The 12,014-nt window shown below is 55.3% G+C and overlaps 1 protein-coding gene across 2 annotated transcripts in view; it reads left to right on the forward strand.

Annotated features, from left to right (window-relative positions):
• SLC6A6 (solute carrier family 6 (neurotransmitter transporter), member 6) overlaps nt 1–12,014 on the forward strand; it is a 68,022-nt gene that overhangs the window by 49,874 nt on the left and 6,134 nt on the right. For both annotated transcript variants that reach the window (XM_005870018.2, XM_005870016.2), the window contains exons 9-13: nt 3,147–3,259; nt 7,568–7,705; nt 8,852–8,954; nt 9,511–9,611; nt 11,256–11,426. In XM_005870018.2, coding sequence (XP_005870080.1) covers nt 3,147–3,259; nt 7,568–7,705; nt 8,852–8,954; nt 9,511–9,611; nt 11,256–11,426 — 626 coding nt within the window. The remainder of the gene's footprint in view (nt 1–3,146; nt 3,260–7,567; nt 7,706–8,851; nt 8,955–9,510; nt 9,612–11,255; nt 11,427–12,014) is intronic.

A 12,014-nucleotide genomic window follows, 5' to 3' on the forward strand; every position in this document is an offset into this window, starting at 1 on the left:
GCGCGCTCCCTCTAAGCAAACCCGTTCATTCATTTCACTGATGTTTATTGATTTATTGAGTCTCTACTCTGTGTCAGGCACCACCGTAGGCTTGGGGTGGGGAGAGACACCGGGCGTGGCAGGCCGCCCTCTGGGACAGGACAGATCTGATTTGGGGGGGTGTTGTGGGGACACTGTCACCCTCTGGGCTCCCCAGGACACTCCCCTAGAAACACAGACTTCACAGCCTGGGGTCTTAAGCTGGGATCCTGGGGCTCCAGCAGGACAGTGTGGGAATCTGAGAATCATGAGGTCCTCAGTTGCTAGAATCCTAGAGTCTCAGAACCACTGTATCTCAGGTGCCTAAGTTCTAGGCCTGGCCATGATGCACTAAGTCCTGGACCTGCAGCTTTAAAACTGCAGTGGCTTAGGCTCCCAGGATCCTCAAGTCCACCTCTCTGGCTTCTCTGCCCTTGTCCAGTCCTGCCCAATCTACTGGAAAGGTGGCCATCCATGGCCCGCAAGGTTTTGTTATTTTACACACCTCCCTCTGCTCTGCTCGATCTCCTCATTTCTCATGACCTCAGTGGGGCCTCTTGGAGGCTGGCGGGGGCCCTGGGCTGAGGTGCCTCAAGCCCTGAGGAGAGTGTAAGGTTCTGACACCAGGGACCACCACAGACCAGGGGCAGGCACAGCTGGAGTGTCACCCTTGCCCGTAGGACACAAATTGTGGAGGGCGGGGGGGGGGAGTCAAGGGTACCTCAGCGTTGTGCAGTCAGATGTCTGCTGCACAGATGAGACCAACAGCCTGAGAGCCTTGGGTTCATCAGGGTTAGAGCTGAGGTCTCTAGGACAGGACCCCTCTGATATGAGAGTGTCCTTCCTCCCCGCTCCCCCCCCCCACACACACACATGTGACAACCTCTGCCCCTTCCTGTATAAGAATATCTCTGGGCTCCCCTGGCCTCTCTGAGCCCCTGGGCCCTGCTTTCCTCCTCACTTGCAAAGATGCTGCCCTGCCCCATCCTCACACCCACACGTGCAGGCCAGTGTATTTCTCCACTGACCCCGGCTCCAAATCAGACCTTCAGCCATCATTTTCCTGCCCTGAGAAGCCCCAAGGCAGGCCCGAGACAATGCAGAAATATCCACACCACCTGTGAGCTGACAGAGTGGTGAAGGGAGGTATCCACCTCCTTCACAGACGGCTTTTCTCCCCGGTCAAGGCTTGCAAACCGATTCCGATGGGTTGGGAATGGCCAGGAGCACGGAGTGCACTTGGTGGTGGGAGAGACGTATCGATACGTAAGACAGCTCTGTGGGCAGCTGGGCACTCTGATGTGTGTGCATACCCTGTCGACCCAAGTTGTGTCTTCCTCCCGTCCACTTCCAAGACATTGGCGCTTATTCCCCACGGTGATGTCTGAACACCAAGGCGATTATTTCTCTAATAAGCTTTTAACAAGCACCATATTGAGCCAAGTACATTTGAACGAGATCATTATTTAGCCGGAGTGCAAATGAAATGTAGAGAGGCGCGTTCTCCGCCAACAGGGGCCTGCAGAGCGCGCGGCCGCCGTCTCTCACAGGGACATCTCTCTCTAGAGTTCACCGTGCGCTTTAGAGCGGCGCCCGGACCGCTCCCAGAGGCTGGCTTGAGAAAGGCAAAACTGAAATACAGAAACGAGTGCGTTGAGAACCTTCACAGGCCCCGGAGGGTTGGGGGACGAGTGGGGTGGTCCCATTTTACATCTGTCTCAAAGTGGGCTGGACTTGACTCCTCATGCAGAGCTGACGTGTTGGGGGGCCCAGGGCCCCAGCCTAGGTGGGAGCGTGGCTTCCTGGTCCAACTTGGGCTTTGGGGTTAGTACGAGCACCCTTTCCACCATTTCTTAGGTGCTAGTTTTCTAGGCGCCTGAGGACGCTCGGTCAGCATCGGGTTTTCCTCGAGTTGAGTGGACTCCGCATTGTAAAAGGGCTCGCCCTTGAACGCCACATTTGTGTTTAATGCTGTGGGATGTGGTTTCTGGCTCCAATTTGTTTCAAAGTTTTTTTTCCCATTCTTAAACCATTCATGTGGTTCTGATATCTGCTTAAATATCCCGCCTCCAGCCCTCTTTTGTTGTTTCACGTCTCTTTTCTTGACTTTTTTTTTTAGTTGTGGATTTTACTTTTTCTCCCGTCTCGTGGACCCACAGGTCTCAGTTACAACCCAGTTCCTCCCCATGCATCTTCTCTCAGGTCGGCTGGAGACGGAGACATTTCTCACGTCTTCAGAACGTGTCCAGTCATAAAGGCACCCCCTGAGCTGATGGGGCTCCTGTCCCAAGCCCTGCCACCAGATTCCGTCGGGGTCCCCTCTGTAGAAACCGGAAGCCCTTTGCTAGGGGAACAGTGTCAGCATCTGAGAATCTGAACATGGGAAGGCTCAGATGGGAGCCATTTATGTAACCTGCCCTCACTTCTCAGGGAGGGAACCTGAGGCCCTGAGAGGGCCTGGGTGATGTAAAGAGCAGCTGGAGGAGCCATTGGGATGAGGACTTGAATACAGGCCGGGGGTCTCCCAGGCCTAGCGGCCTGCCCCACGCACCCCTCCCTTCAGCGTTGGGCCTTGGCTCTGACGTTGCTCAGGTGGGTGCACAGAGACACCCCTGAGGAGACCTTGGCCCTGCAGGGCATGGTTCTCTGTTCTTTTTCCTTTCCACTCACGCAGTGTTTTAGTAGAAACCTTTTCTTTGCAGACGGGGATTTGGGAGTCAGGTACCCAGGACTTCTCCCCTTGCTTCCTTCCAGCACATGTTGGCATGGTTGCTCTGGTTGGGGGAGGGCGAACCTTTTCCAAGCTGGCAGAGCGAGTCCAGGCTCAGCCCCGTTTCCCACCCAAATAGCCAGTGTCTGCCCGGATGCTGGTGTGTGAGGAGGCCCCTGGTGCTGCCGCTTAGGAGACAGATGCTAAAACAGGGCCCTGCCTGCGCGCCCGTGGGTCCCACCCAAAGCGAGACAGGCCTGGTCTCTCTCCCAGGCAGGCCCTCAGGCCCGGCTCCTCCCTGCGTTTGGGTTTGGGAGACCCGCCTTAGACCAACGTGTCTTTGTATGCGCTCTGGTGCTGCCTGTCTCGGTGCTGATGTGTTCCCCCTCTGCCCCTCCCCATCTTCTCTTCCCTTTAGGTCCCGGCCTGGCCTTCATTGCCTACCCAAAAGCTGTGACTATGATGCCGCTGCCCACTTTTTGGTCCATTCTCTTTTTTATTATGCTTCTCTTGCTTGGACTGGATAGCCAGGTATGTACCGATGGAGGGGCTGGCCCCAGGGCGGGACTACCCAGGGGGAACCTGGTTCTGGAAAAGCCTCCTTTGCCATGTGTGAGGCGGTTACACCCTTTCCACCCTCACATCAGACCTGCCACCCCTTCGGCTAGCAAGGGTTCCTCTGGGAACCCGGAGTGGGAAAGTCCTCAGGGCCGCGGAAGCAGGACATCTGCCCCAAAGCTCAAGTTTTTGACCTCAGCAAGGGGAAATGGACAACCAAGGGTGTGGTTAAACAAAGCCATAGGTGGGAACTAGAAGGGCAAGGCCGGCACAGAAACGGTGTGCTCCCGTGGAGTGGCTGGGCAGGGCGGGGCCCAGGGTAGATAAGGCACAAAGGCAATAAAGGGAAGGGGCAAGTGTCTCTGCTTAGAGCACAGGTGGTCCCTGCCCGGCCAGCGTTGAGGGCCCTGAGTGGGGCTGGGGAAGCTCACCACACCCTTCTGTGCTTCCTGAAGCACAGGAGTCAGGGAGCTGGTCCCACAGTGAGACCCTGGTCCTCCGGTGCCTCCTGAACAGCCGAGCATGGGGAGCCTCCCTCAAACCACCCCGTCCTGAGGCAGAACTGCACCAAGGCTGCTTCCTGCGCTTCCTAACCCCCACAGCCCATCCCTCCAGGGCTCAGGCCTCCACCTAGTGCTCAGTGAGCACCAGCCAGGGGCTGCATCACAGTTCTAAGCCCCCCAAGCTGCTGTGTGATGTTGGGCACATTTCCTCCTCCTCTGAGCCTCACTTTCCTCCTCTGGTAAATGGGTGTGATTGTATCTCCATTGCCTTGTATGAAGCACCAGGTACAATGCCTGGTGCAGAGCAGTCAGTGGTGCTGGGAGGATGAATAACATGAGCTCTTGGTCACCTGTCCCTGGAGATATGTGTATTTTCACAGGGGTCTTCTCAAGAGTATAGGTGTGACTCCGGAAGTGGGAAGCTGTGGTGTGCGGGGCAGGCTGGTCCTGTGCCCAGGCTAGTTAGAATCTTGCATGTGGTGTCTGCCACCCAGGGGCCAGCACCTGAGGGCAGTCACGGGCAGCAGGCATTTTGCAGCCTCCTGTGTGGTCTGGGGGTCTGGCTGCCTCATGAAGGTTGTTGGTCATCTGAGACCCAGTGAGAGGTGGGGTGTGGCCAGTTCAGGAGAGGGCATTGCCGCCCACCCCGAGGGCAGCAGCACAAAGCCAGTGCCCAGGGCAGGTCCCCGGAAACTCAGAGGAAAGTCTTAGAAGGTCCCGCAGAGCAGAGGAGGCGGTCCACCAGCAAGGTCAAGAACAGAGCCAAGGATTTGGCAGACAAGGGAGCAAGATTAGCAGAAAAGACAGAATGAAAACATTTGGGGGATTGAAAACAAAATGCTCCCACAGTTGTTGATGGGCTTGAGCTGTGTAAACAGCAGGAGGGCCCCATTAATCATCCCTAGTTAATGAGTTTGGCCTTCAGAGGCCCCAAGCAAATGGCTTTTATAACTTTTTCCAGACCTCTGAGTGAAAGCAAAAAACAAAAATAGAGAGAGGTTAATAAATGATGAGGCCTGACATCGCCATGGGCCCAAAATAGGCCTCTTGGGCTACGGAAACTGCTTCCTGAGCAAGCAGAGGTGGTTTTATTCATTAGATTTTCTCTGAGCTCGCCCCACCGTGGCCGAGGCACTAAGGGACCCTCAGCGAGCTCTCGAAGCCAGCCTCAGAGGGAGGCTTACAGCGTGGAGCTCTGCTGAGAGCCCTTACATGACCTGCCTGCTGTACCAGCAAGGAACGTGGTGGGCTTATGCCTGGGGAGCTGGGTGGGGCTGGTGTCTCCAGTCCAGTGGCGTAGGTTGGCACCCCTCCTTTGCACCATGCACTCTGTGAACTCGGGGACATGACCACCTCACACACCACCAGCACTGACAGGGTCAGAGCACTGCCCTTTGAGGTGCTCACACGGGCCAGGCTTCATGCCAGGCTTTCTGTGTGCATGTGTGTGTGGTAAAATACACAGAACATAAAATTGCTCATCTTCACCATTTTGAAGTGTGCAGTTCAGTGGCATTAAGTACATTCACATTGGGCAACCATCACCATCATCCATCTCCAGAATTTTTTTTGTCTCCCCGACTGAACTTCTGTTCTCATTAAACACTCACTCCCCACCCTCCCTTTCCCCAGTCTGGCTCCCCTGCCCCACCTCCTACATTAGCTCCTTAATCTGCACAAGTTCTGAATCCAGGAAAACTGAGGTGTAGAGAGATGAGGGCTCCTCCGGAGGCCACGCTCAGCTGGTTAATGGGTGGAGCCATGACTTGACCCTGGGCTGCCTGTTCCCAGACCTGCTAGTTTGTCCCTCTTGCCTTCCCTTTGAGTTCTCCGCAAGTAGCTGCCACCCCTGGAAGCGCAGAGACCCACAGGCCACCTTAGTGGGGCCTCTCGCTGATGGAGGAGCTAGACGCTTGCTCATTACAGGAAACGCTCTCTCAGAACTTCTAGCATTTGGGGGCCACTCTTTGGCTTAGGAGCCATCGTACTGCTGAGCGTGTCTTGGTGAGAGGAGTAGGGACGTCGCCCACATGGAGGCAGGAGCCTGTGGATGTCTGGTCTGCCCGAGGGGACACAGTTTGTGAACAAACATCGCAAGACGAGGGCCGGACCCCCTGTCCCAGGAGTCCCCCCTCTCAGGCCCTGATATGTGTTAAAACCAGTTCATCACCCCATTGCCAGTTCACTCTCATGAGTTCACATCTGTCTCAGCATCCCTGCTGAGCAGGCAAGGCCCTCCCATTTTACAGAGGGAGAAACTGAGGCTTGGAGAAGTCAGGGTCACATAGCGATTAAGTGTGTGAAGGGGCTGGTGGGGAGGGAGTGAGGAGACGGTGTTCTCCTGCAACGCAGGCCACTTGGAAAAGAGGGGCTTGTGCAAGTCTTGGCCCTGACTCCCATGATCTTCCCATCTGTAATTTCCCATCTCAAAAAAAAGAGCGAATCTTTGTTTTTAAATTCCTACCGAGGCTAACATTTGAGCTGCAGGTTTGCTATTATTCGGTAGTAATTTAGGTTCAAAGCCCCTTCAGCAGACACATCAATGAGAGGTCGAAAAATCAGCGCCTTGTATTTGGGCTCCTTTCAAGAGCCTCTTGGTCCTCTTTTCCCTGAATCCCTGGCAACAAAGAGGCATTTATTTCTCCTGCCCCTTCAGCACATGAAAGGGACCTGTTCCTTTTTGTATTCCCTGCTCCTCCGCCGTGCGTCCCAGAGGAGTACGTGGTTGGGTTCCTCTTGTAGGAACATTCCTTCCCAGCAGCCTCTCCCAGATGAAAGGACAGAACTTAAAGGACTCAGATGGGCCTCAGAGGGTGTGTCGGTGGGAAGGGCAGTTTGTCTATGGCCATCAAATGTAAAACGAGGCTAGAAGCCCTTTCATCCTGGAGTTTTACTTGTGCACATGAGCCTCAAGAGAGGTGGAGGGAAGAGTCCTTGCCCAGGTCAGTAGCTGCAGAGGCTGGAAGCCACCTGTTGGCACTGGTTAGGTCTCTGACGACATGTGTCCACGGGATGGAGTTTTAAGCTGCCATTTAAAACACAAGGCAGCTCTCCATGTAATGCTATGGGTCTCCAAGATAAATTATTAGGTGCAAAGATGGGAAGATTTAGAAAGATTGAGACTCATTCTAGAACATTACCACACATTTGGGATCCCAGGGATGGGGTCCCAGAGTCCAACGAGCCCTGGCGTCATGACTGCGTTGAGCTCACACACGTGGGCAAGTAGGTGGGCACGCACACATGCAACATTCTCTGTGGGCTTACGATCCCCAAAGAGTTAAAAACCACCATGTGAATCTGATGGGGGAAACTGAGGCCCAGACTGGCCCTGCGTTACCCAACCATTTGAGCAACCCCAGGTGCCTGGCCCAGCTGGGCACTCGAGGCCTGGAAATGAGGGGGCACTGCCCTTGGCTTCAGAGAGGACCAAGACCAAAGTGTGTGGAGGTTGTCTTGTTGACACACTTATGCCTACACACGTGCCAGGGCAGCGGTCAGCACTGGCCTCCAAGGAGCGGTCATTCTTGAGCTGAGTCTTGACTGATGAGGGAAAGGCGTGCTGGTGGCAGGACGAGCCTCGCTCAGCAGAGGTGCGAGCTGTGGAATACGGGGAGGACTGTGCATGGGCCATCGCAGCCTGACCACAGGCCGAGCCCCAAGGCCGTTCACACGCTTGGACTTGACCCCACCGGCTGACTGCGGTGCCGCGCTCCTCTCTCCAAGCACAGGGAGGTGCTGGACATCGGCCGCTCAACCTCTCTCTTTTCCTCTCCAGTTTGTTGAAGTTGAAGGACAGATCACATCCTTGGTTGATCTTTACCCATCCTTCCTAAGGAAGGGTTTCCGTCGGGAAATCTTCATCGCCTTGATATGTAGCATCAGCTACCTGCTGGGGCTGACGATGGTGACGGAGGTAGGTGGCTCTCTCACTTGGCACGAAGGGCCTCCCCTCATAGGGATCTTGGTCCCCCAAGAGCTCAGCAGTTTGAGGCCATACCACCTCCCTGGCCCCCCAACAGCTGGATGAGTGACCAGGATGGGCAATTTAGCCCCACCCAACCCAGGGGTCCTGCCCTGCCCAGGGGCCCACACTGTGGAGGAGAGTCCAGCAGTGGACCCAATCTCCCCCCTTTCTCCTATTAGCTTGGCAGCCCTGCTGCTCTCTGTCTTCCTCATCCTGGAAGGCCTGGGGTGGGGGGGCCTCAGCTAAAATCCATGTTAACAACAGTTCTGCTCACCCTGACTGTGCAGCGCCCTTCTCAGGCCTGGGGGCAGGTGGCTCTCCAGGGTAAACACTGTAAGCAGTGCTGACCGAGGCCGGAGGGTGCGCTGTTCAGAGAATGGGCAGGGTCCAGAGAGGATCTGTTTAAAGTGGGACAAAGAAGCAAGAGAGGAAAGGAGAGGAGTGTCTGAGGCAGCAGTGGATCGGCACATCTAGCAAGAGGTGGGCCAGGGAAGAAAAGATTCTTGTACTAAATAACGTAGGCGTGTGAGCTGAGCATAGGCCAGGGCATGCTCTCTCCAGTCTCTCTCCCCACCCACCTCCCCATATCCTCCTGCAAAGGGTTGCATTGGCCCCCAAACTCAATTCAGGGTTTCCCATCACCACTTTTCCTTACTGGAAGCAAAAGTAAATGTATTTTTCTAGAAGTATCTGTAAGAAACCTCCCCCTCAAAAGGTAGATCACAAGTCCATACACTGAGCAGCTGGACGTTCCTCAAGTCTCCTGTTGGCCATGGCTGGTTTTAAGTACCTCCTTTGGGAGCAGGCTTCAGGGAACTTGTCATTTTTTGCTAAGGAAGACGTTGCTTTGCTGTACTTTATCCGTGTGTGTGCGTGTGTGCGTGTGTGTGTGTGTGTGTGTGTGTGTGTGTGAGATTAAATTTGTCAAACATGAAGTGGAGTATCTTTATACACAGGTACTCTGTTATTATAGTCTTTGCCAATTTTTCTTTTGGGTATTATATTTTCTTTTACATTTTCTTATTGATATACCAGAGCTTTTCATATATTAAGGGAATTAGAAACCAAATCAAACTTCTGTTTTTTTCTTCACAGGGTGGCATGTATGTGTTTCAACTCTTTGACTACTATGCAGCTAGCGGTGTATGCCTCTTGTGGGTTGCATTCTTTGAATGTTTCGTTGTTGCCTGGATATATGGTGAGTACCGGATTTTGCATATCCTCTCTCACGTCTCTCCTTTGGGCCTCACTATTTAGAAGCTTCGGAAACAGAATTCTAAGGGGAATGCATTCTGAGTTGAACATGAAGGCCTTTCCTGCCCTGGACTTTTCATCTGAAGATGGTCCCTTCCCTATACACATAAATATTGTTGTAGCCACACTACAGATTCTCCCTGTGCTAAAGGTGCAAGGTGTGACTGTATGTTTTGACAAACACATGACTTGGCTATGCAGGGGGTCTATCTGTGATAACTCTGGGGCCCGGAATGGTCCACTAGACCTCCTTGAGACCTTGGATTGGTCAAAGCAGGTTTTGAGTGGGATATGCCTGAGGTGGCCAAAAAATACAGGATGCCCAGTTACTTTTGAAGTAATTTCAGATAAACATCTGCTGTCCATGGGTCTATGTGCTGGGACCAGGATCAGGCCCCAGAGGCCCCGCATGGCACTAAGCCCTTGCTCTGCTGCTCCCTGGGTGGATGCTGGCATGGCATTGGGCACCGTGTCACCATCTGTCTACCTGTCTCTTGCAGGCGGTGATAACTTGTATGACGGCATTGAGGACATGATCGGCTACCGGCCTGGGCCATGGATGAAGTACAGCTGGGCCGTGGTCACTCCAGTTCTCTGTGTTGTGAGTTTCCTCTGGCCTCGCTGTGGGGAGTAGCCTTTTCTCACCTGCTGAACTGTTTTGCATTCACATCTGCTGAGCCCTGTCCTGGAACAAGCCTAGCGACAGCCCCACCCGGAAGGAGGTGGGGCAGGCTGCTCGGAAGGTTATCTTGAGATGAGTTTTGAAGGATGAGTAGGAGCTTGTCAGGAAGAGAAGATGGGGAAGGGGGTTCCTGGCAAAGGAACCAGCCCATGCAAAAGCAAAGGGTTCTCAGAGAGGAAGACATATCGGGGCGCATCGAGGAACTCAGGGATCCGTGAGAGAGCACGTCATCTTTCCCCAAACCCTGCCAGAGCTCGCGAGCCCACTTCCAGCCCCTGGTTACGTTAAGCAGCCATTGGATGTCCCAGGGAGAGGTCACAGACATGGGAATGGGGTGCTCCTGTGGCAGGTACAGGTCCCAGGCTGGTACAAAGCTTCCTGGCGTTGGGAGAGCCCAGACAGCCACCTCCTGGTACTCCCCTATCTGTCCCAGCCCCACACAGAAGGACAGGAACAACAGCAGGTGCCCAATGGAAGCATCTGCTGCCTAATGCTTCCTCCCCCGCCCCCCCATCATCAATTCTAATGTAGATGGATTTGCTTTCCCGTCAAACACACCATTAGATCTCGAGGATAAGTCATTTTCACGTTGCGGGTCATCCAGGACAACCTGGGGTAGACTCGGGGGCTGCCATTCTGACCAGAGCAGGAGCCGTGGGCCCATCCAGCCCAGCCGTTTGTGGAACAGGGGACCTCTGCACAGGCTTCGGGGCTCAGAGCTGACCCCACCTTATCCATCCCACTGTTCATGGACCCCGATGGCCACCGGTCATTTGTTGGGCTGAAAGCTGGGCTTGGACACCCATGTGGGCAAGGCCCAGGTCCACACTTTGTTCTGGGGTCTGGGTCTGGGTCTCAGAGATGGAGATGGGTTGGGAGGGGTGGAAAGACTTTCACCCACGCAGCTGTCATTTATTGTGCACCTGCTGTGTGCACCTGGAACTTCACCAAGTGCTAGAGAAACGGGAACAACACACATACCCCCGCCCTCACTGACTCAGGCTGGGTGAGCGCGGCGTGTGCCGAAGAAGTGATTGCACTTCTTGAAACTCCTGGCACCGCTTGTTAAGATCCCACGTGCTCTCTGGGAAGGAAAAGCATGGGTGCCTGGCTGAGACGGGGCAGGGCCTGGGCAGGTGAGGCAGGAGCATGGGAGCTAGATCAGCAGCAGGAAGAGGAGGTGAGGGAAAAGGAGGTCCAGTCAGAGGGACCAGCCTGGCCTCAGGGCCTGAGGCTGAGGAGCGGGAAGGGGTCCAGGGTGGCTGGACTGTAGACGTAGAGGAAGGGGTGGGGGCAGGTGAGAGGGAAGGGGCGCAGCTCCTGGTGGCTCCTACCAGGCTGAGGAGCTAGGACCACGTCCTGAAGGCACAGGGCAGCCGCAGAGGGTTTTGAGGTGCCCAGGGCAGTGAGGTGTGACGTGGTCAGAATTGACTGGGGGAGGTCCTTCGGCTGCAGACTGGAGGAGGAGGATGTGAGGCCCCTGGGGTGGGACCTGCCTTGGTCCCAGAAGCCACCCACCTCCCAATGGCCAGGACCCCCCTGACTGTCCCCATCTTTCCACAGGGATGTTTCATTTTCTCTCTCGTCAAGTACATACCCCTGACCTACAACAAAGTGTACGTGTACCCCACCTGGGCCATCGGGCTGGGCTGGTGTCTGGCCCTGTCCTCCATGGTGTGTGTCCCCTTGGTCATGGTCATCCGCCTCTGCCAGACGGAAGGGCCGTTCCTCGTGGTGAGCACTCGGGGCCCATCTGAGGGGAGTGGGGGGGGCGGGGGGAGGCTGAAGGCCAGCCTGCTGGTAATCTGCTGTGTAACCTTGGACACGCCATTTCCCCTGAGTCCTGCACCCCTACCTGCCCTATGGAGGGGTGGGGATTGTGGGCAGAGGGTGCATGGCGGTGGGGGGAGGGGGGACTGGAACAAAGTACAGTTCACATGGGAGGAGCTCTGTGGGGACATTCAGAGCAGGGCTGGAGCAGGAGGAGGAATTTGCCACGCAGAGAATTCGAGAAGGGAGGGTATGGGACACGGTGCAAGGAGGCGACCGCCCTTGGGCCGCAGTGGCACGCTCTGGGGGGTGGGTGATGAGGCTGGAGAGGTGGCAGCTGCTTTGGACGCCAAGCTCAGAGCTTTGGCTTTATCTTGGGAGCAGTGGGGGCTGCATTTCTGAAGCCCTGAGAGAGGAGCCAGGAGCCAGGGAGGGAGCCCAGCCCACCCTGATCCAAGAAGCCACCCACCTGTCTGCTGCCGACCTCAGAGGCCACCTCTGTCCCAGTGGAACCTGCAGCTCTCAGGCCTCTGTGCCTGCCAGTCTCCTCAC

The sequence above is a fragment of the Myotis brandtii genome, unplaced genomic scaffold (genome assembly GCF_000412655.1).
Source record: "Myotis brandtii unplaced genomic scaffold, ASM41265v1 scaffold312, whole genome shotgun sequence".
Classification (NCBI taxonomy): domain Eukaryota; kingdom Metazoa; phylum Chordata; class Mammalia; order Chiroptera; family Vespertilionidae; genus Myotis; species Myotis brandtii.